At 40.6% G+C, this 23,704-nt stretch overlaps 1 protein-coding gene across 1 annotated transcript in view; it reads left to right on the plus strand.

Annotated features, from left to right (window-relative positions):
- Window positions 1-17,019, plus strand: part of loxhd1b (lipoxygenase homology PLAT domains 1b) — a 31,063-nt gene extending 14,044 nt beyond the window's left edge. The window contains exons 22-42 of the mRNA XM_026188989.2: window positions 1,303-1,436; window positions 1,598-1,743; window positions 1,845-1,949; window positions 2,043-2,171; window positions 2,268-2,432; window positions 4,309-4,490; window positions 4,575-4,691; window positions 5,465-5,627; window positions 6,115-6,269; window positions 6,351-6,560; window positions 6,660-6,786; window positions 8,143-8,351; window positions 8,552-8,737; window positions 8,836-8,963; window positions 9,477-9,594; window positions 12,895-13,072; window positions 13,430-13,615; window positions 15,347-15,517; window positions 15,652-15,784; window positions 16,022-16,177; window positions 16,254-17,019. Of these exons, the coding sequence (XP_026044774.2) occupies window positions 1,303-1,436; window positions 1,598-1,743; window positions 1,845-1,949; window positions 2,043-2,171; window positions 2,268-2,432; window positions 4,309-4,490; window positions 4,575-4,691; window positions 5,465-5,627; window positions 6,115-6,269; window positions 6,351-6,560; window positions 6,660-6,786; window positions 8,143-8,351; window positions 8,552-8,737; window positions 8,836-8,963; window positions 9,477-9,594; window positions 12,895-13,072; window positions 13,430-13,615; window positions 15,347-15,517; window positions 15,652-15,784; window positions 16,022-16,177; window positions 16,254-16,734 (3,579 nt within the window). The 3' untranslated portion in view covers window positions 16,735-17,019. The remainder of the gene's footprint in view (window positions 1-1,302; window positions 1,437-1,597; window positions 1,744-1,844; window positions 1,950-2,042; window positions 2,172-2,267; window positions 2,433-4,308; window positions 4,491-4,574; window positions 4,692-5,464; window positions 5,628-6,114; window positions 6,270-6,350; window positions 6,561-6,659; window positions 6,787-8,142; window positions 8,352-8,551; window positions 8,738-8,835; window positions 8,964-9,476; window positions 9,595-12,894; window positions 13,073-13,429; window positions 13,616-15,346; window positions 15,518-15,651; window positions 15,785-16,021; window positions 16,178-16,253) is intronic.
- The last annotated feature ends 6,685 nt before the right edge of the window (window positions 17,020-23,704 follow it).

A 23,704-nucleotide genomic window follows, 5' to 3' on the forward strand; every position in this document is an offset into this window, starting at 1 on the left:
TATTACCATTTTTATTAAACGTGCTGCAGTTGCATGACGACCGGAATAACAACAACAGACATCCCTGCAGAAATCAGAGGATAACAAGCAGGGGATGTGGAAGTAGAAGGAAGCTACAAGGGAAAAGAAACAGGCCCAGAAAACAGACACTGTCATGCCTGTGAGATGGCTGGACCACAGAGAGGCTAACAGCTTTTGTGAGAAATGAGGGGCCCTTCATGTGTGTATTATACTGAGTGTCACAGAAACACATCTTCAAGAATAATTCAAGATCCCGTCACTAACATCAACTGTTTTCAGATGATTCGGGAAGACAGAAATAAATCCAGGAGTGGCAAGTGGAAGGGAGAAGGGAACAAACGAATGGTGCCATCTTTGTCACATTACCATGAAGAAATTTAACTGCAGCTCACATATTCATTTAACTGTTTTCTGTGGAGTATGACCAGCCGTCTTCTCCTTTTTTAACATAATAGGAAAGGTGAAAAAAATGAATTGACTTGCAAATCACTTAGTGTATTTAATTAAAAATTATAAAAATGATGGAAAACATGCCCATCACTTCCTCCTCTCTAAAAATGTGAGGAACTGTATGACTTAATATTAGTGTGCATTCTAAAAGCATGAGTAACTTGCACATGGTAGGCACTGTTAAGGCTGAAGAGTACATACAAGTTATGGAGAAACATATGAATCCCACCAGATGATTCCAAATCATATGCAGCCATACAGATGATGATTTCTCAGGACAATGTCAAACCACATATAGGTACCTCTGTGACGTGAACAACATGACTCAATTGTAAAAACAAAAGTAAAAGAGTCTGTTTGTTGAACTACCCTGCCTACTTTCAAGACTTTGGGAACATTATAATATACATATCAAATTCAACTAAAGTTTTTTTTAAGTTGTCTTTGACTTATTTTTAGGTAAATATGGGATTTTGCATTTTGTTCTTCTCTACATTTTACACAGCATCGCAGAAACAGGGAGTTTTCATATTACCTTGTTTTTGCTTACATGCTTCTTCTAATAATATATTTGTGATGTGGTCAGATATACTGTAGCAACTCTGGATGGATTGCATTCCATTTTCATATATTTGTGCCTTTTCTGTCTTTCCCTTGTAAAGTTTCAAAGCTTTCATATATTTCAGTACTGTTTCAAACCAACTTCTCTTCTATCAGTTAACACTCTTGTGAGTCCCGATTCATTTCTGCTCTGGTATCACTTTGGACTATCAAATAAAAACAGTTAAATTAAAAGTGATTTGTAAAACATCTAGTTGCTGCATTTTGCAGGAGGATGTTTTCATCGTGACAGCCGTTGATTTGGGCCCTTTGAAGAAGCTACGAATCCGTCATGACAACTCTGAGTCTTACTCCTCTTGGTACCTGGATCGTGTTGAAATAGTGGACACAAAAGAGGATACAACGTAGGTGCCACAAACATACAGCCATGTGGGTTTTGCTTAGTTATTCAGCTGGATTCCAGAAAAATCCTACAGCAAACAAGGATTAAAGATTTTGTGTGATTAGGAGAGTAAATTAACAAGATTATATCTTGGAGTGTTGAACAGAGGTGTTTCTTCTGTAGATACTACTTCCCTTGTAACCGCTGGCTTGCAGTTGATGAAGACGACGGGCAGATAGCGAGAGAGCTGGTTCCCGTGGATGAGGCCTTCATGAGGAAGGATGATGATGATGAGGGCACGAGTGGTACTCTGGGCCTGGAGCAGAAATGTAATGAAGCTTCAAAGCTTGTTTACGCCTCAGTGGGATAAGATTAGTGGAAGACCAATATGACAAGTTTCATGTACTTATATGATAAATTTATCCTGCAGCTATGTCTACTACATATACTCTTAAGATAAAAACTGGAGAAAAGAAGTATGCTGGAACTGATTCCAACGTCTTCGCCATCCTCTTTGGTGAAAATGATGACACAGGTGCGATAATTCAGCATCATCCCTGCATTATGGTGGCATCCCTGTTACTGGCTAAATATCAGAATTTTAAAAAAATCTGCATGTCACCCACAGGGATCATCAATCTAAAGGCTTGTAAAAACTACAAGAATAAGTTTGAACAGGGGATGATAAATGAGTTCACTGTGGAGGCCGTGGATCTGGGCGACCTGGTAAAAGTTCGAATCGGGCACGACAACTCAGGTGGGGAAAGAACGTACTGTCCAAAAACAAACAAAGCAGTCATATACATAAGCACTGCACTGTACAAAAAAAATAAACTTTTTTTTTCTGAATCAGGGGGTTCATCTGGTTGGTTCTTGGACTGGATCGACATTGATGCCCCTTCACAGGGTCAGAGGATGCGCTTCCCATGTGGCCGTTGGCTGGATAAAGGGGAGGATGATGGTGCAACTGTGAGGGACCTCTATCCTGCTGACTTACAGACTGAATTCTACACACCATGTGAGTGAACAGCAGTGATATAAGCACTCAAATCCATTAGTAAACGTAGAGTAGGCTTATTGAGAAATCGTCCTCTAAAAGTGCTTTATGCAAAATTTCACTCTGATAAAAGAGCGGAAGCATTAGCAGTAAAATGTATTTTAAAGCAGTCTGCCTGAAGAATGGTGCTTAACTCCAACCTGTAATGAATGTTATAAAGCTGCAGTGGTGTCCTGTCTTTTTATTATCATTCCTCCAATGAAGGCTTGTTTCTGCCCTTGAAAAAAACATTTTCGATTGGCAGAGCTAAGTCGAAATTTCAGGTTATTTTCCAAAAAAAGATTATGACTTACTCACTCAAACTTTAGACAAAATTACTCAGAATTTAAGTTATTTGAGTGCAAATGGTTGTCTGTGTCTGTGTGTTAGACTGGCGACCTGTTCAGGGTGTACCCTGCCTCTCGCCCTATGACAGCTGGGATAGGCTCCAGCCTCCCCTTGATAAAGTTATTTTCTCATTAGTTTGAGTTAATAAATCCAAATTTTGAGATAAAGTTTGAGACAACAGCCCGAAATATTGACTTATAGAGTATAGTTTGTTTTTTATCAATATGTATGCAAACTCAACTTATGCATTATGATCCATTCATGTCAGTTAGTTTATACAAACAACAAGAAAGTAAATAAATAATATTGCAGTTTATAAAGCGGGCTCAAAGACTGTTATTATTTAATCAATGACGATAATTTAATGCCCTTCAATATAAGGGCATTTTTATAAAGCAGGCTCTAAAAGTTCAACCAATTTCAGGATATTATAGTAGCAATTATCTATAGATATAATTTCTACACCTTACTTTGTATTTTCATTCAGTATCTTACCAGTTAGATGTTAACTATTTAGGACAGCAAATGTATTAAAAGATCAAATGATTCCTTTGAGTTTCAACAACAAGTTAACACTAAAACAGAAAAATGTCATCAGTGACAATAAACACATTTTAAGCCAGCAGTTATGCTATCAGCTAGCACAACTGTGATCCCTCTCCACAGATAAATAACCACATATACTGCACGACTTTCTTCCTAAACTTCTTGCTTTTAATTGCTTATCAATGCTTGTAGTAAGAATGATGGACAGTTATTACAGTTAGATAGTTTAGTCTGATATGTTTTCTGTAAGGCATAAAAGCACGTCTGGTATCATAACTGTAAACGTTAGCTGTGAATACTAATATAGCCTTTCCTAAAATGCAAATGTTTCTTATATAAAAGACTAGATTATATGCCAGCCTGTCCTCCACCTTCATCCATGACAGCCTGGCATGTTTCCCACCCACACTGTCCTTCAGTGAAGAGCAAAATGGGTAGCTCTGTTTTGAGCAAGGGTCTTACTTCTGAAGCACTAAAACCAAATAACAGACAAGTAATCAAGGTGGGATAGAAACAAAGACTATTATACACGTTTAATTGTGGCCTCTGAAATTCAAAACGCAAGCTTTTGAATATTAAGTTGAAATATACCCACTCCTACGTCATCAATATGAGTTAACCATGATAGTGTTTGCTCATCAATAAATGGTGAAACCGCCAAAGCAGTTTCAGTCTTTGACGCACTGACATTTTTTTGTAGTGCGTCTAATACATCCACAACAAGATTGTAACACCTTGTTTTCTCTTTTTCATGCAGCTTTTGTGTTTTACAAGTCTTAAAATAGTTGTTTTCTTTGCTGACTCTTGGTTAAAAAGAAGGAAAGGAAATCTGAACACAAGTGGTCAGCTGTACCTGACACCTGATAAACCGAAGTGTAAACGATGATGGGACCAGTGTGTGTACGGCTCAAAAAGGGTTCTTCCACCTTACCTGTCAACAAAAAAGCTTTTCCATTTTTTTCAGTTGTGCCTTATGAGATAAAGATATACACCACCGATGTATTTGGAGCGGGAACAGATGCTGACGTGTTTATAGTCTTGTATGGCCATAAGGGGGTGTGCACTCAGCAGAAGCACCTGTGTGTCAACAAGAGAGAGCGACGCTTGTGCTTTGAGAGGGGAGCTGAAGACATGTTTATTGTGGAGGTAAGTGTAATGTGTGGCTACTCACTGATAGAGCTTTTCAAAAAGTGGCGGCCGGTTTGCGAATGATAAGTTGTCTTTAAACAGCTGGAGGACATTGGTGATGTTATAGAGAAAATCAGGATAGGACATGACAACAGCGGCACCAATCCTGGATGGCATCTTGACAGAGTGGAGATCAGGCGACAGCTCAGGAAAGGAAAGGTAAGCAAAAGCCACATGAGATGACACCATAATAGCGGCATTATATTGCCAAAACTATTCACTCACTCATCCAAATCATGGCTAAGGTGTTCCAGTTACTTCCATGGCCACAGGTGTGTGTATAAAATCAAGCACCTAGGCATGCACACTGCTTCTACAAACATTTGTGACACAATGGGTTGCTCTCAGGAGCTCTGTGAAGTCAAGCACTACTAAGGATTCCACATTAAACTTTTACTGTTATTATTATTAAGTGGAAGCGATTGAGGAATGACAGCAGCTCAGCCACAAAGTGGTAGGTCACATAAAATCACAGAGCACATACCGAGGCACATAAGGTTCATAAAAACATGGATGAGCGAGTCTGGTGTGAAAGAATTTGATTGTCCTGTACAGAGTCCTGACAGCACCCTTCTCATCCAACATCACAAACGCTCTTCTGGAAGAGTAGTCAAATATTCTCATAAAAACACTCTTAAACCTTGTGGAAAGCCTTCCCAGAAGAGTTGAAGCTATTATAGCTGCAACATCATGTTCAACCCTATGGATTAAGAATGGGATGTCACTCAAGTTCATATGCCTTTGAACGCAGATGAGTGAATACTTTAGGCAATGCACTGTAAGTGCATCGTTAAGAGATTTCTTGTCTGTGGCCTCATTAAATTATTAACAAATTAATAATTTAACATCTTCTGGCTCACACAGTTCATTGAGTCTCAGCTAGAGAAACATAGCTGGTGCCAGACTGAAGAGTTGTGTGTGTTTAATGGCAGGGTTCTGAGACGACTATATTCCCTTGCGAGCGCTGGCTAGCTAAGTCTGAAGATGATGGTGAGACGGTGAGGGAGCTTGTCCCTTCAGACATCATCACACAGAAACTCCTCAGGGATGGGACACTGAAAACGACTGAAACTGAGGTGGAAGATGCTTTGGAAAGTAGGTTGAAAGTTATGTCACCGGTGGAATGTAACTACACTTGCTTTCAAGTGCTCTGTCTAAGGAAACATTAGAGGTGCTTATTTGTATTTCAGCTGTTGCATGGTGAAGATGTTGAACTAGCATGGAGCAATATAAGCCTTGGTAGATTTTGCTTTTCAGCATCCTAATATGCTCTTCTAGCATGCACTTTTTCAAAGCTGAACTCAGTTTTGAAAGGGTTAGTGGGGAGAACGGTTTAAAGTCCAATTTTGAGACATTCTTCTTCTTTCAGCTGCTCTCTTTAGGGGTTACCACAGCCGATCTCGCACTATCCAAAGCATCCTCTTCTGTCACACCAACCCTCTGCATGTTGTACAAATTTTTTGAGACATTTTGCTGTATAAATAGACACGCTGTGAGACTGGAAACAACACAGTTGGAAAAAAAAATCTATTAGCAAACAAGGTCTGCATTTACCGACTTCAAAATTTTTCCTCCCTCACAGCTCACACATACACGGTGTCTGTGCGGACAGGCGATATGTACGGAGCAGGGACCGATGCCAACGTTTTCCTCACCATTTATGGAGATTTGGGAGACACAGGAGAGCGGAAACTCGCCAAATCTGAGAATAACAAGAACAAGTTTGAGAGAGGAGAGGTATTAGAGGAGAAGTGCGAATCGTTATGTGATGTTGCACAAAAATAAATCTAAATCTGTTCAATTCCTTTTGCCTTTTAGGTGGATAAGTTCAATATTGAGGCCGTGGATTTGGGGCAGGTGTTTAAGATTCATGTTCGTCATAACAACTCTATGATTGGGGCTGATTGGTACCTGGACCAGGTGGAGGTGCTGGATGTGGAAACAGAAGAGGTATACATGTTCCTGTGTGAGCGCTGGCTATCAACGAAGAAAGAGGACAAACGAATAGACAGGACCTTCTACGTCAAGGTTGTATTTAAAGACAGTGTTTTATATTTTCTTCTTTGTATGTCAGAGTTATTCCAGAAAAGAAAATTGATAGCTGTGTTTATTTTGTGCCTGTTTCAGGGGTATGAGGGTGAAAGAAGCTCTGATCCATATTCCAAAATGATTGCTCAGGCCAAACTGGGACTGGACAAGAATGCCAACAAGAAGAAAAAGAAGAAAAAGGCAGTAGTGGTTGAAGAGGGTCCAAGTAAGGTCTATTCATTGTGTCTCTTTGTGAAATGACGTTTCTGGAAGTGGACACAAATATCAGGAAAAAATACTGAAATTCAACATGATAAATAACCACAATATCAACAGGAAGAATCAATGCAAACTTATAGAAATTTGATAAATATAGGTAATATCAATCAGGTCATAGTTCACCCTAATATTTACACCAAATTAACCAACATTAAAGAAATTTGTGCTTGGTGGCTTTCATTTTAAAGTGTTTAACTTACCAAAGTTACGCCTTGTGCCTGAACTCACTCACCACAGCACTCCTAAAACTGAGACTTCTGGAAGTCCTGCCAATGCAGTTCTGACTTTTTTTAGTGTGGAAAGGAAAGCAGAGACATCCACAAAATTGTAGTACGCAGACCTACAATTGCTTCAAAAAATGAGAAAAAAAGACAAAAAAGATAGCTTGGCTCAGACACCTTTTGTAACCTCATCCTCTATAATCCTCTTTGTACCTCTCTACCAGGGATGCTAAATGAACTGGTACTTATGTAGTGCTTTTCTAGTCTAAGTGAGCACTCAAAGCAATTGATTATTACAACCCACATTCACACACACATTTGAGCTATATTTTCTGCCTCTAAGGACTTTCAAACACACACACGAACACACTTTTTGAAGGATGCACGGGGAGGCGGATTTGAGGGTCAGTATCTTGCCCAAGGACACTTCAACGTGCAGAATGAAGGAGGAGGAGGGATTGAACAACTGACCTTCTGATTAGTAGTGGAACTGCTCTACCTCAGGCAAAATAAATCTCTGATCTGAAACGTTGCTGTTTCTGTTCTTCTGTATGATACAAGACACAAAACAAGCATCCCTCTGCTCTCTTTCTTTGGCTGCACATGATAGTATGTGTGTGCTAAAGCACTAGAATAACACTGATGTAGCCTTAATAAAAGAAAAGCATCTACAAACACCTTAAAGGCTCATTAATTAACACAACATGTTTCGTCTAAGAAGAACAGCTGTATGCTTTTACAGTGTATAGTGATGAAGGATTATTTCCTGACTATAAGTCTTCGTGCTATGCTAAGGTAAATGGCTGCTGGCTACAGTTTTAAAAGAGTGCTAACAATCTTCCACCTTAATCTGACTTTCTGTAAGAATACACCTTTCCCAAAATGTCAAACTACTCCTTTAAGATAAACTTTAATATTGTCTCCATCCATATTTGAAAAAGATCAAAAGGTCACACTCAGCCTGGAGCTAGATGATAGTACTAATATTAAAGAAGTAGGAATGGTCTCTGAAGTGGCTGAGACATCAGACTGAATTTTATATGTGGAAAAAAATCTCAAAGCAGTTTTTCTCTCTCACCCAGTCATCCCTTATCACTTCACCCTGTCCACGGCGATCGAACAAGATGCCAGCACCACAGCGAGGGTTTATGTCATCATCATTGGTCCCAATGACGTCGAGACAGACCGGCTGTGGCTGGACCTGCCAGAGGGAAAGAAATCCTTCACAGCTGGCTCCATGGAGCACTTTGTGTGCTATGGAACTGACGTGGGAGAGATCAAGAGGGTGGAAGTGAGAATCTGGGACTCTTTCTGTAGCTAAATCTGTGAAACTGTCTCCTCTCTGCTGTCTCTTCAGATGCACTGCTATTAAAATTTTAATAAAACCATTCTAGCTCAGCAATAATTAATTCTAGATGTGCCTAGATCAAACAAAAATCAAGTGATATACAAATTCCCTCTCCATCTCCTCTCCCTTCTCTTCCCTCTCAGCTTGGCCATAATGGTGTCACACCAGAGAGCTGCTGGTTGGTGGATGAGCTGTCGGTTGCCGTGCCAACCAAAGGTATCAAGTACATCTTTCCATGTAAGTGCTGGCTGGCTAAAGACAGGGGAGATGGTCTGACTGCCAGACTGTTCAATGTGCTGGACTCCAGCACGATCAACATTATCCGCAAAGTGAGTCACCGCACCTAAAATATGAAGTGTTGGAAAACATTCAGTTAATGTGTTACATAAAAACTGTATCTGTATCTCTGTGTACTGTATTTTTTTAGGTTGTTTATTCAGTCACGGTTGCCACAGGTGACATTCAGTATGCAGGAACTGATACCAACATTTTCCTGACCGTGTTCGGAGCCAATGGGAGCACAGAGGAAATGCTTCTGCCCAAAAATGAGGATAGGTCAGTTCACAGTGATTACTTATCAGTAAAGAAACAGTTGATACTTTCAGTGCAAATACTGGAAATGTGGGATGCCTGAGTTTAAACAAACAAAATGAGCTCATCAGCACCTTTAAAGTTCAATAATATATGTGTTGCATCTCATTAATGTGACCTAATTATAAAGAAATGTCACTTATTGTGTGGTATTTTGGATCAAAGCAGTGATTTCCTTTATTGGCACTAAGATCGTAATAACAAAGAGTCTGCCATATAAATGCCATAAGCACCACATGTTTCTGAATAAACACAGTGTTTTATGTTAATCTGTGCTGTTGCCTATGGACAAAATTGGACAGGCTGTTTCACTGTTTATGCCGTTTAACCTAAGATAATCTAACCAGCTGCTGTGTACAGCTACAAAGGCATGAAAGTTAAAATGCAATTAAATGTATCTTCAGAAAGGTTAAACTATTTAATTAGCACAGTCATGTCTTTAAATGCAGCTTAATCCATATATATTGGTTCATTCAGGTTTGAAAGAGGGCAAGAAGACACATTTACCTTGGAGATAGATGACATCGCTCCTTTGAAGAAGATCAGAATTCGAATAGATGGCACCGGAAGCCGCCCAGACTGGTTTCTTGACAGGGTAATGCAAAGAGAGTCTGATGCAACACGTCTGGTATTAGAATACAAAATGTAAGAAAGAAGGAATGATAAGAAATAATTTGCAATTACCGGAAAGCAGATGCACATTTTGAGGTAGCACAAAACTTTCACATCAGTTTATCATAAATATTACGTGTTACACTCATGTGCTACTTTATAAGGTACAGTTTGCTAGATCCCCTTTTACATTCAGAACTGGCTTAATTCTTCATGGCATAGGTTCAACAAGGTGGTGTATACATTCCTCTGAGATTTTACCCATTACTGACATGATACCGTCAAACACTTGCTGCAGATTTGTTGGCCCCACAACCATGATACAAATCCCCCGTTGAGCCAAATCCCAAAGGTGCTCTGCTTGATTGAGATCTGGTGACTGTAGAGGCCATTTGAGAACAGTGAGCTCATTTTCATATTCAAGCAATCAGTTTGAGATTACTTGAGCTTTGTGATATGGTGTGTCATCCTTTTGAAAGCAACCATCAGAAGATGGGTACACCGTGGCCATAAAGGGATGGAAATGATCAGCATCAATTCTCAGGTAGGCTGTGGCATTTCAATAATGCTCAGTTGGTACTAAGGGGCCCAAAGCATGCCAAGAAAATATCCCCCACATCATTAAACCACCACTAGCAGCCTGAACTGTTGATGCAAGCAGGATGGATCCATGTTTTCATGTTGTTTGCAACAAATTCAGACACTACTATCTGAATGTTGCAGCAGAAATCAAGAACTCATCAGACCAGACAACATTTTTCCAATCATCTGTTCTGTTGATCCCATGTGTATTGTAGCCTCAGGTTCCTGCTCTTAGCAAACAGGAGTGGCACTCAGTGTGATCTGCTGCAGCATTTGATATTTTGTGCTTTCAGAGATGTTTTTCTGCATACCTTGGTTGCAAGGTGTGGTTTTTTTGAGTCACTGTTGGCTCCCTATCAGCTCAATGCAGTCTTTCTCTGGCATCAAAAGGCATTTTCACTGCACAGAGAACAATCAGATCACTGGATATTTTATCTTTTTCTGTCCGTCCTCTATAAACTAGTGATGTGCAGATCGATCCTGAAATATCGATTCCTCCGATACCAATCATTTATGTTCTAGAATCGATTCTCACATTAAAATATCGATATTTTAGTAGTTTAGAGTAAATTTGTAGTTTATCATTAACAGCAACACAGTGGAAAGAAACTATAACATTCGGATTGTCTACATTCAAAGGCACTACTTCCTCTTCCGCCTTTCATAGTCATGTGCGAAATACGGCTGTATAAATGTCTCGCAGCCGCTGGCGTGTGCACTCACAACAATGGCTGAGCGTAATTGGAGTAATTTGCGGACGTATTTTACATCCACAAACAGCCAAGACGTGGTTTGCGATACATGTGGCAAAAAGTGAGGTGTTGTGGCCATACTTGCCAACCTTGAGACCTCAGAATTAGGGAGACATTCAAAAAGGCTGTTGGGGGGTTGATAAATAAAGTTTACAGTGTTTATTTATCGGATAAAATACGTTAAATGTCACCGTTATTATTGGCCGGCCCGGAAACAGCGGGGGTGTCCAAATTCAGAGGCTGCTTCCACCTGAGACTCTGCTCCTTGCTATCTAAAATATAACAGGGCGCTGACTTAAACTCTCGACCGTCTCACACTTCTGTTTAAACAGTTTTCTGTTTGACGTTTATTCAGCTGTGTGAAAACCCCGGAGGAACCCTCTCGAGGGATTAATAAAGTTAAATTTTATTTAATCTAATCTAATAACTTTATTCTCAGCCAAACCGATTTACTCGCGAACAAATAAAACACTGAAAAAGCCAAACAATAACATTTTTAAGTTATCAAAGTGACTTATATATCATGTTTAACGACCGCGGGGGTTTGAAGACGATGTGTCGGTTGGCTCAGATATTTGAAGTTTACACAGCTACATTCTCACCTGAAAATATGTTAAAAGTTTTTTTGCGACCCAGAAAGAGAAATAAGAGTAATATTAAAACTAAGTATCTGGAAACTGGAATAGGCTGGGCCGCGCCGCGCTATGAATTCTGCGACATGGTTTTTCAATTTTGATGTCCGGGTGGAAAATCGGGAGAAATTCGGGAGAATGGTGGCTCCAGGAGATTTTTGGAAGGGGCACTGAAATTCAGGATTCTCCTGGAAACATCGGGAGGGTTGGCATGTATGGTTGTGGCAACATCACTAACCTTGTCAAACACCTCAGAGCAAATCATATCACAGAATATGACGAGCGTATGTTGAAGCGAACTGAAGAGGAGGAGATGGACAGGTGCTGCTAGGGCGAGACTCTCACGGAGTCCTTTAGTGATGCAGGCAGGCAAGGTGTTCAAATAGCGCCCAACTTCAGTTTTTCTATTTCTATATGATGAACTCATCTGCATTATTAAGTGATAAGAACAAGAAATCTGATGTCCTGTAATCATTATGATGCTATAACTTGAGATCAAACTATCGGTATCGGATCAGTATCGTCGATACCACCCTGAATATTAATTGGTATCGGATCGGAAAGGAAATCAGTGGTATCGCACATCACTACTATAAACCCTAAAGATGGTTATGTGGGAAAATCAACAGTTTCTGAAATACTCAGACCAGCCCATCTGGCACCAACAACCATGCCACGGTCAGTTACTTAAATAACTTTTCTTCCACATTCTGATGTTCAGTTTTAACTTTAGGAGGTCATCTGGACTATGTCTACACACTTAAAGGCATTGAGCTGCAGCTGTCTGACTTACTAATTAAATATTTGCATTATTAACCGGTTGAACAGATGTACCTAATGAAGTAAGTAATGATTGTACAGTATTTGTGAAATTATATAAATGTTCCTATTCAGGTAATGAAATGAGGTGGAACACTGAACAGTTTTCACAAGTTAGTAAATTTCACTTGCGTGTTTGGTATATCATTGCAGTGGATGGCGCTGTCTCTAAGCTGTAATTAAAACAATAACTCTTGTGATTTTTAAACCACAATCTTTTAATTTGCTAATTTAATAATGAAGCAATTTCTTTTTTCAGCCTTCGCAAATACCGTTAATTAATCAGATTCTTTTGCAGTGGAAACAGATGAATGCTAGGTTAACTTTAGTGTATTTGTGGATTGTTTAACATTTTTCAAGCCACAAATATACATTAATGCATTTATTCCAAAATCACAGTCAATTTCCTCCTCCTCTGCTGCAGCTAAATAGTAGATTTCACATGTGGACATTTGTTTAATGCGAATTGTGAGGTCATCGTCTGATTTAAAATGTTAGATCCTGATGAGAAACCTGACCACAGAGGAAGAGTACCTGTTCACCTACGAGAACTGGCTGTCCAAGACCAAAGGGCCCAAGAGGACAAAGGTGTGTGAGCTGGCGGCTATGGTGGATGACGAGGAGATGGTAGAAAAAACAACTTACATCATCCAAGTCCAGACTAGTGACGTTGCAGGTGGGTCACAGAATGTTTCCACATATATTTAGAAAGTTGACCAGGTTAAAGAAACTGTATCAGTCAATTTTAACTTAATTTGTCTGCTTGGAATAAAGTTTAAAAAAATAAATAAATAAATATCAATATTCAAAGTTGGGGTTTTTTTCTAATCATCCCAGAGCCCTCTTTAACTGCACAAATTTCTTCCCCAAATTTTACGTTTGTTGAACTTCTATGAGTATTTTACATCTTTTTTAAGTGTTAAATAAGACACTGAGTGCTTAACTTTAACAAGCATGTTTACAACTACTAATAGATTTTCTCATAAGTTAAAGTTTATTGGAGTTCTGTTCTCTGATCTTTGCAATATTCTAGGTGCTGGCACTGATGCCAACGTGTTTCTGATTGTGTTTGGGGAGTATGGAGACACAGGGACGCTGCCTCTGAAAGAGAGCACCAACAGAAACAAGTTTGAGCGAAAAATGAAGGACGTGTTCAGATTTCCTGACATGCTCAGTCTGGGCGAACTGTCAAAAGTCAGAGTGTGGCATGACAACAAAGGTAAGGAGACAAGGAGAACTACAGTCATAAGTAAGCACATAATAAAGGAAGGAAAGTTTTAGCAGTTTGGAGTAATCTGTGACGGCCTCAGAGGTTTTCTAAGAGAATACTGGGAGCAACAACACCATGAAGTCCAAAGAACACACCAGACAGGTCAGGGTTAAGGTTATTGAGAAATTTAAAGCAGGCTCAAAAAGATTTCGCAAGCCTTGAACATCCCACGGAGCACTGTTCAAGCAATCATTCAGAAATGGAAGGAGTATGGCACAACTGTAAACCTATCGAGACAAGGCCGTCCACCTAAACTCACAGGCCGAACAAGGAGAGCGCTGATCAGAAATGCAGCCAAGAGGCCCATGGTGACTCTGGACGAGCTGCAGAGATCTACAGCTCAGGTGGGAAAATCTGTTCATAGGACAGCTGTTAGTCATGCACTGCACAAAGTTGGCCTTTATGGAAGAGTGGCAAGAAGAAAGCCATTGTTAACAGAAAACCATAAGAAGTCCCGTTTGCAGTTTGCCACAAGCCATGTGGGGGACACAGCAAACATGTGGAAGAAGGTGCTCTGGTCAGATGAGACCAAAATGGAACTTTGTGGCCAAAATGCAAAACGCTATGTGTGGCAAAAAACTAACACTGCACATCACTCTGAACACACAATCCCCACTGTCAAATATGGTGGTGGCAGCATCAGGCTCTGGGGGTGCTTCTCTTCAGCAGGGACAGGGAAGCTGGTCAGAGTTGATGGGAAGATGGATGGAGCCAAAACAGGACAATCTTGGAAGAAAACCTCTTGGAGTCTGCAAAAGACTTGAGACTGGGGCGGAGGTTCACCTTCCAGCAGGACAATGACCCTGAACATAAAGCCAGGGCAACAATGGAGTGGTTTAAAACAAAACATATCCATGTGTTAGAATGGCCCCGTCAAAGTCCAGATCGAAATCCAATCAAGAATCTGTGGCAAGATCTGAAAACTGCTGTTCACAAACGCTGTCCATCTAATCTGACTGAGCTGGAGCTGTTTTGTAGAATCTCTACATGTGCAAAGCTGGTAGAGACATACCCCAGACTGGCAGCTGTAATTCCAGCAAAAGGTGGTTTTACAAAGTATTGACTCAGGGGGCTGAATAATTACGCACACCCCACTTTGCAGTTATTTATTTGTAAAAAATGTTTGGAATCATGTATGATTTTCATTCCACTTCCCACGTGTACACCACTTTATATCGGTCTTTCACGTGGAATTCCAATAAAATTGATTCATGTTTGTGGCTGTAATGTGACAAAATGTGGGAAAGTTCAAGGGGGCCGAATACTTTTGCAAGCCACTGTATATCAACCCAATTGAAATGCCACAGCAGGGCCTTAAAAGAGCTGTGTATAAGCAATGAATTGAAGCAAAGTACTTTTTTTTATTTTCAACTTTTTGACTAAAAAAGCTGACAAAATGTCTTACAAGGATACTTGGAAGATGGAATAACAGAATCTTGCTTAGATACTGCAAGAGTGGATGTACAGCACAGTGTTAATGTTAGCTTGTTTACTTCAAATCTATTTTATTTATAAAGTACCTGTTCACAATAGTAGTCATCTCAAGAAACTTTATACTATATATACTTTACCTTTTTTTTGTTAAACAATGGAACAGGAAAATTTAGATCAGTGGTTGAGATAACATTTGTGCACAGATGGAATAAATTCACCATTGACTGTTGCTCTTACTGTAAACAGGCCCTGCTCCTGGATGGCACCTGGAGTACCTTGACGTGAAAGATGAGGCCCTGGACAACACCTTCAGGTTCCCCTGTGACCGCTGGTTGGCAAAAAACGAAGATGACGGGCAGATTATGAGGGAACTGGCTTGTGCCAACAATGATTTTGTAGACCTCAGTGACAAAACAAGTTAGTAATCCTGAGAGTCTGTAGGCATAATCATGGGTTGTGTAATTATCTGAGATGAATCACTTGCAGTAAATTACAACCATTTGTCACTTGTAAAATAATGCAGCAATTTGTGTCTCTGTGCATGGCCACAGAATATGAAATTGCCACAACAACTGCTAACGCAGATGACGCCTCCACAACGGAAAATGTCTGGATCCTGCTGGAAGGAAGGAAAGCCCGTTCCAAGGAGTTTGTTCTGGAGAATAAGAAAAAGAAGTTCTTAAGGTAGGTCTTCAGAGAGTCCAGGGTTCACGACTCATGGCAAAACCCTCTAATGTGGTCTTACATAATCGCCCTCTTTTACACATTTTTTTCTACCCCCTTTTATCTTGTAGCTTCATTTTCTCTTTACTCTCAGGAGAGATAATCCCATGAGGTGAAACAGAACCTCTCAGGCAGACCACAAAATTTAACAGTTTAAAATCAAAACCCTACACACACTTCTCTTGCACCCTTCCACAGCGGTGCCACTGACACGTTTGAGTTCTCGTCGAAGCACGTGGGGGAAATCGCTAGCATCTGCGTTGGCCACATCACAAAAGACGGCAAGAAGGTGAAGAATGAGGCTTTCTGGCATGTTATGGAGGTGGTGGTGACAGAAAAGGAGCTGGGAAACAAGTGAGTAGACTCTCACAACATGCATTATGTTATATAAAACTGATGGTGCTGAATCAATGCATCCTCTTGTGGTTAGGTATTTCTTCCACTGTGATGCACAAATTCCCCTGGCAGCCAAAAAAGACCAGTTCCAGACATTCGAGTGCTATAAATCCATCGAGAGCTTTGCAAGCAAAGTCCGCAACCTGGTCCCTGTCAAGTATGAAATCATCGTCATCACCGGGGACGTCAAAGCGGCCGGCACAGACGCAAATGTTTTTATCACCATGTATGGCGTCAATGGTGACTCAGGCAAGCGTCACCTACGGCAGAAGTTTCGCAACCTTTTCGAGCGAGGGCGGACAGACCGCTTCGTTCTGGAGATGCTGGACCTTGGGGAATTGCTGAGGGTCAAAGTGGAGCACGACGGCACTAGCCCCAACAGTGGGTGGTATTTAGAGTGTATTGAGGTGACCAACACAGCCAATTCAGTCACAACAATCTTCCACTGTGGAAAGTGGTTGCACACTGCTAAAGCTGATGGACAAATTCAGCGAGTGCTCAATCCCAGATATTAGAATAATGCTAGAAAGAAAGAGTGGGTGAGCATTTGCTTTTTCCTGTTTGACTCATTTGTTTTGTTGGGGGTTTTTACCAATTGTAAGAGAAACATTGCACGGAAAAGTTAGAGTTAATCCATCTGAATATAAATGCATTTCAACTTTTTCAGGATAAAGCCAGTTTTTTGTTTTTGTTTGTTTTTTTTTTTTTTAAGTTTGTGCCAACTGTTTAGGCTGTCACTCTTCAGAAAAAGCCATTTGCTTCCATCTCGCACAAATAAACAGAACTGAATATTACCCAGCTCACCACAACAAATATTTACCTTCATTTTACTTTTCCTCACGTCTCACTGAAAGGTTTCATACCAATGCCAATCACTTGAGGGATAAAGGCAAAGCTGGAAAACAGTTCAGCAAAAATAAATTCATTTGCTTAAGCATAATATATGGGCATTGCACTCCAACAGGGGTTAAAATATTCATTATGCATAAATTTAAAAACCCTTTTGTAGAATGATGGGTAGTATTACACAGGGATCAGGGAAGGCGAATAGCCAATCGTAGCAGCAAAAACAAAGACAACTCAAAAAAAAACGCGGAATGCTGTTTAACATGTAAATAAAAAAACGAATGCAATCATTTCCAAATCTCATGAACCCATATTTCATTCACAACAGAACATAGAGAATATATCAGATGTTTCGACCAAGACATTTTACTTCACGACCATCTGCGCCCCCAGTCTATGGATCACCTGTAACTTAAAAGGCTGTAAGGTCAGACACCAACAGGTGATTCGGGCGTTGGCATCCTGCATGTGATGGAGCCACTGTAGCGGAGCGTGATCCGAACAGAGGATGAAAGGGCAGCTCAGGAGGTAAAAATGAAGAGAGTCAACCACCCAGCAGATTACCAAGCACTCCTTTTCAACTGTGCTGTAGCAAGCATGCAATGGCTGCTGTTTTTTACACCTGAGGGCGCACCGGCCCGCCTCCCAAGCGGTACCCCAAATACTGTACCTCCCTCCGTCCAACCGTACACTTCTTCTGGCCGTGAGCCACACGTGCCTCAGGGACTCCAGGACCGTGGCCACCCACTGCACATGCTCCGCCCAGGTGTCACTGTGGATGATGCCAGCCACAGTGACATCCGGGTAGGCGGCAGCATATGCAGCCTGCGGATGCAGTACCCAGTCCATGAGGAGTTGGAAAATGGCTGGAGCTCCAAAGAAGGAAGTGTGACAAATTGGTACAACCTGTAAGGAGTACACAAGGATGCTTTTTCCTGGGAATCTGCCAGTAGCCCTTGGTTAAATCCAGAGTTGTGAAAAACTGAGCAATGCCTAACCAGTTCAGGAACTCGTCAACCCGGGACATGGGGTAGGCATCAAACTGTGACACCTCATTCACCTTGCGGTAGTCAATGCAGAACTGTATAGACCTATCTTTCTTCACCACAAGGACCACGGGGCTATACCACCCACTGTATGACTCTTCTATTAGTAGAGATATCATCTGAATTTCAGGAGCAGGACCACTCTTCCTTCACGCCTCAGGCTATAAAAGCCCCCCTCTCCAATACCTGCTGTTCTCATTTTCATGCCCCATGCCCCCCCCCCCCCCCAAATTTTCCCCTCCCTTCTCCTCCTCGAGAGCCTTCGCCAGTCCCCTTCGAGGCCTTCCCCAAACCGCAGCACCAGTTCACACTTCCTCATTCCTCATCGCCCATCATTAACGAGGATGTGGTCCCAGCTAGTGAACTCCAAGCTTTAGCATTTCAGCCATTTCCCTCTGAACAATTAGCCTTTTATGTTTAGGAAACCTGCAGGGCCATGAACGCACCATCACGCCTGGGCATATTTCAAAATGGTGCTCTATGAGATTGGTATGGCTGGGCAGGAGGGAGAACACATCTGCAAAATGCTGTTGCAATGCAGCAACATCCGCTCTCTGGGCCTGTGTGAGATGGTTATCACAATGAATGGAGGATGGAATGGTGGAATTTGGCATCTCTGGTCCTAACTCATCTGTCTCCTTCACCAGAGTCACCAGAGAAGCAGTCTGAAGGTAGTGGATGCTGGTCCAAACAGACCAGTACCTACCAGTCAGTCAGTATCTCTTTCGGGATGCCAAATCAGGAGACGACCTGAAACAGCGCCTGCGCTGCACTCTTAGAAATAGTGCACAGTGGCACTGCTTCGGGATATCACGTTGCATAATCCACCAGAACTAATACACAGTGATGCTTCATTACATCACAGATCAAATTTTGTTGACCGTTAAGTATGGACGAGATACACTGAACGTGACACGTGAAACAAAGACAAAAGGAGAACATATAACATTTGTAGGGGGATGATGAAATAAACATAATATAAACCAAATTCAAAACAATGTATTCATAATTTATAATAAATATTACAAAACTTTTTTTAACATACAGATTCCATGTTTGTGCAGTCTTGTTTGGATTGGCCCACCTGTTGAGGAGTAGTAGGAGTAGGAGTAGTAGGGGCGACCATGGCGCTGGGGGTTGGGAAGCGCATCTGTAACCGGAAGGTCACCGGTTCTCTCCGGGCTCTCTGTCCTGGTCGTTGTGTCCTTGGGCAAGACACTTCACCTACCGCCTACTGGTGTTGGCCAGAGGGGCAGATGGTGTGATATGGCAGCCTCGCTTCTGTCAGTCTGCCGCAGGGCAGCTGTGGCCACAACTGTAGCTGCCTACACCAGTGTGTGAATTTGAGAGTGAATGAATAATGGAATTGTAAAGCGCTTTGGGTGCCTTGAAAAGCGCTAAATGCAATCCATTATTATTATTAGATAAAGACCTACACATACACATAATCACACGCATAATGTGATCATTAGAGTAACATTTTACAGTGTCCCAGTTATTTCTTTATATGTTGATTGTTATTTTTAAATAAGTGTATCACCACATGGACATTATCTATGATTTTCAGATTTCAGGTAATCTTGGATTGCATAAGAAATACAAAAAACAGAACTTCATTGTCATAAGTAGCTCATCTGGCTTACTGTGACTATTGTCTATAACAATTTACAAGGTATTGTAATCCGTGAAATACAGAAAGAAAGCGATATAGTAGGCTTCCTTGTCATTGTGGCTATATTGCACAAACTAATCAGGATGAAAATCCAGTGAGAACAATAAATGTGACCTCGAGCTTGACCGTGAGCACAATATGGATGAAAATCCACTAGGTGATCAAATCTGACCAATACTCCAGGAGGATTAGTGAATCTTGTCAGCTGTGGATGGACAGATGACGGACACCTAGCCAAGGCATGACTTTATCGGTCATGCTTGTCTTATTAGTGAAGATACTTTAACAAGTGGGCAATATATTTGTCAACTAAAAAAAACCTCCACTTTAATATCGTCCTGATTTTTCTTTTTCTTTTAGCTGCTCCCTTTGGGGGTCGCCATAGCAGCTCGTCTGCCTCCATCTCACCCTATCCCTAGCATCCTCCTTTGTCAAGCCAGACCTCACACACCACACAGAGCCTGTTTCAGATACTCCCTCTCCTCTGCATTCCTGATTCTAGACCTTCCACTGTTTAATAACATCTTGATTGCTTAATTTAAAATCCAATACAGTGGTGTACAGAGGCAAGTTTGGAAAGATTGTGCCGTTTTCCAAAATGTGTGGACCCACTGTATGCTGTTACAGATCTGTCTGTGATATGTTGTCCAACACGTGTAATTCAGATAGCTTACAGTTCCATAAATGAAATGTTTTTTCTAAATTAAAATGACTCCAAATGACACACGGATCAGATTAGTTCTCAGCATTTTAGGCAGTTTATTTGAAAAACACATACAAAAAGATCATATACAAGACAATAAATAAAAAAGAGACAGAACAGTTTGGGTTAAGCTATGCAACTTTTTGCATCATCATTAGTAATAAATACAGTACAAAATCCACCCAGAGTGAATCTAAAGATTTTCCACAATATTCACTGATCATGTTATTCTTCATTATGATTTAGCTATTGCTTTCATATTATTGATACATACTTCTACTTTTCTATAAAATACTCAAGATCATAAAACATTGCGCGGTTACAGCAAAACAGCAGTGTGTTGTACAAAGATGGCCACTTCCCTTTTTCACTGGCAGGTTAATAATCAACATTTTTTCAGCAGCAAAGAAACATCTGAAATATTCAAGAAGGTACAGCATCATATTAAACACATCTACAGAGCTACTCCCACATACACATAGGAAAACCTGAGAAGGACATGCATTAAAAAGCTTGTGCTTTAAGTTCTACTGTTCATTCCGGTTCATCAGCTTGAGTTAATACTATGGCTACTGTCCAGTTCGCTCTGGAGTTATGGGGTACACTGTGGAGGGCACGGGGTAAGGCCAGTGAGAGCACGAAATGAAATCATAATAGTAAGACCAGCCAGCTTCATTCCAATCCAATATATGTTATAATAATTTGCAGGATTAGTAGAGTATTAATAAGAAATGCACACCGAAAACGTAGTTAGCTTATTATACCCAGGTGTAAAACATCTATATTGTATAACCACAGTACACCAGAAGTTTGCTCAATAAGATCAATGGCTCAAGTTAGCATGTTAGATATACGTTCCATAATCCCACACAAAGCAACTGCCAGCAACAAATAATACAGCTTGTAATGTGGGTCGTAAAGAGAAGCACTAAATTGAGACCCAGATATGATTTATATTGTGGTCAACTTAAAACGTGGAAAAACGAAAATAAATGTGACTGATTATGACAACAGAAGCGAGCTAAGACAAAAAAAAAAAAAAAAAGGGCTGCACCCTGACATCTGCTTTGCATCAAAGCAGGGATGATGTCTAGAAAGTAAAACATTTATTAAAAAAGAAAAATCGAGAGATGATATGAATGGAATGTAATCCAGATCAACAGCACCATGCTGGCTAGAAAAAATGTGTCGGGGGAAACAACCCCAGTCGATTTTTCAACAAGTTTCTTTTTTTTTTTATCTCGCCTCCGAAAAAAGAAAACACAGACGGCATGCAAAAGCATCCCCACCGACCAATGCATAATGAGGTATTCTTTTTTTAATATTTTGTGTTATTTTAAATAAATATATTGATTAAATTGCAAAGTTATGAGATAGAGACATTAAATATTCCACCACGATAGCTAGCTAGCTACAGTTAGTAATAAATAATGATTGTTAAATACTTAAGGCATCTTTAATCACAGCATTCTATGTGAACTAGCAAACCTCCATTTTCATCCATCTGTAGTTTTTTGGATGGAGGTTTCATACGAAAAGAAAGGAAAAAAAAAAAAACAAACGAAAAAAACAAACGCAACACAAACAGTCAAGTTACCCTCCAATAATACACAAGGAAGCATGAAAATATTTAACTGAACTGGAACACAAACTCTAGGACAAGAAGAACCCACACCACCAAAACAAAAAAAGAAAAAAAAACCAGGCAACTCCATATTATAGTGCATTTACAAAACACAAGCTACATTAGAACAACAATAAATATGTTTTTGCAGCATTGCAGCTTTTTCTTCACTATGGTTAAAGTGGACAAGGACTCGGCATATTAGTACCATGTCCAGATTGGCATGTGAGCAAAACAAAAAGAAAAAGAAGGAAGAAAGAAAAGTGTACAGGTAATAAAAAAGAAAGAACGAAATGGCAGGGAAAAAAAGACAATTAAAACAAAATTAATGTTAAGAACAATTGTTTGGTATTTTTCAAATGGATGGCTTTTTCTCCCTTTCACCCTCCTTCAAGTGAACTACGCCAACATGGTTCATGCATGATATAGAAAAACAGCTTCTATCACTGAACGTATCACAGTTGTTCTAGCAATACCATACACTACGACCATGGGGGGAGAGGGGGTGGGGACAGTCATACACATTCTAGCACATATCACAGGCAAACTAGTTTGTATTGTCCCTGTAACACCAGAAACAGTCTTTTTTTTCTTCTTTTTTTGTTTTTAAATCAAACAGTGGGAGCAACTCAGATTGAAATGAAAGGAGCCGATACACAACAGAGGCCATTCACTGGATATAGAAATCACGTGTGCTTGTTCGATAGGCAATAAGGTTCTGGTGATAGGTAATACAAATGTCAGGTACTCTGATGGCAAGACTCAGGCACTGCATCCTCAAGCCCATGCCGGCCTCTCATGATCACGAGCGTGACCATGACCATGAGCGAGGCCACAGAGAGGAGTTGCTGTTAGACACGGATCCACCGGCAGCTCTTTGAGTCCTGTTAGGAGCGCAATGCTTAGCTGGTCGGTGATCAGTGTCTAACGGCAACTTTGGTCTACTCGGGATGAGTGGGGAAGGGTGCGGGGGAAGGAGTGGGGAAGGGGGTATCAGGTGCATTCTTGTCCTCCTCTATGAATGAGTGGGATCATCAGAGTCATAATATACGGTTCACATGCACAGACACAGTCCCTGTTTCTACTGCTCCACAATATTAACGACACAGCCCAAGCCTGCCATACAGCATGCACATCAGAGGCCTCTGCTCTAGATTATAGAGGCCCGACTACGACACTACACAGATCACTGGAAGCCATGCCTGCAGTTAGCGTTTTTAGCATCAACTCTGATGGCATCTACTAACTGTAAATCCAAAACCATGTTAGACAAGAAAGAGGGATTTTTGGCCTTTTTACATGACTAGCTCTTTCTCTGGTTGCCTACGATTAAACACACTGAATATTCTTACTGTTAGAGCTGTATTCACCCTCTCTGTAGGTTTTATTTTTCACAAACATATTTCTCAAAAGGCTTTTGCTTGCTACACAACACTGTTACTCTGTAAATACTTATTCAGTACTATACTCCATTACACCACAAGCGTTCAGCTACAAGAGTTCACACCAAACAACCTCATGCTAATCATTTGATAATGTTCTGTACAGATGTGCTGAGGGCTTGGGCAGAGTGCAGCTTCAAGGATTTTTCACA

This window comes from Astatotilapia calliptera, chromosome 12, assembly GCF_964374335.1.
Source record: "Astatotilapia calliptera chromosome 12, fAstCal68.1, whole genome shotgun sequence".
NCBI lineage: Eukaryota > Metazoa > Chordata > Actinopteri > Cichliformes > Cichlidae > Astatotilapia > Astatotilapia calliptera.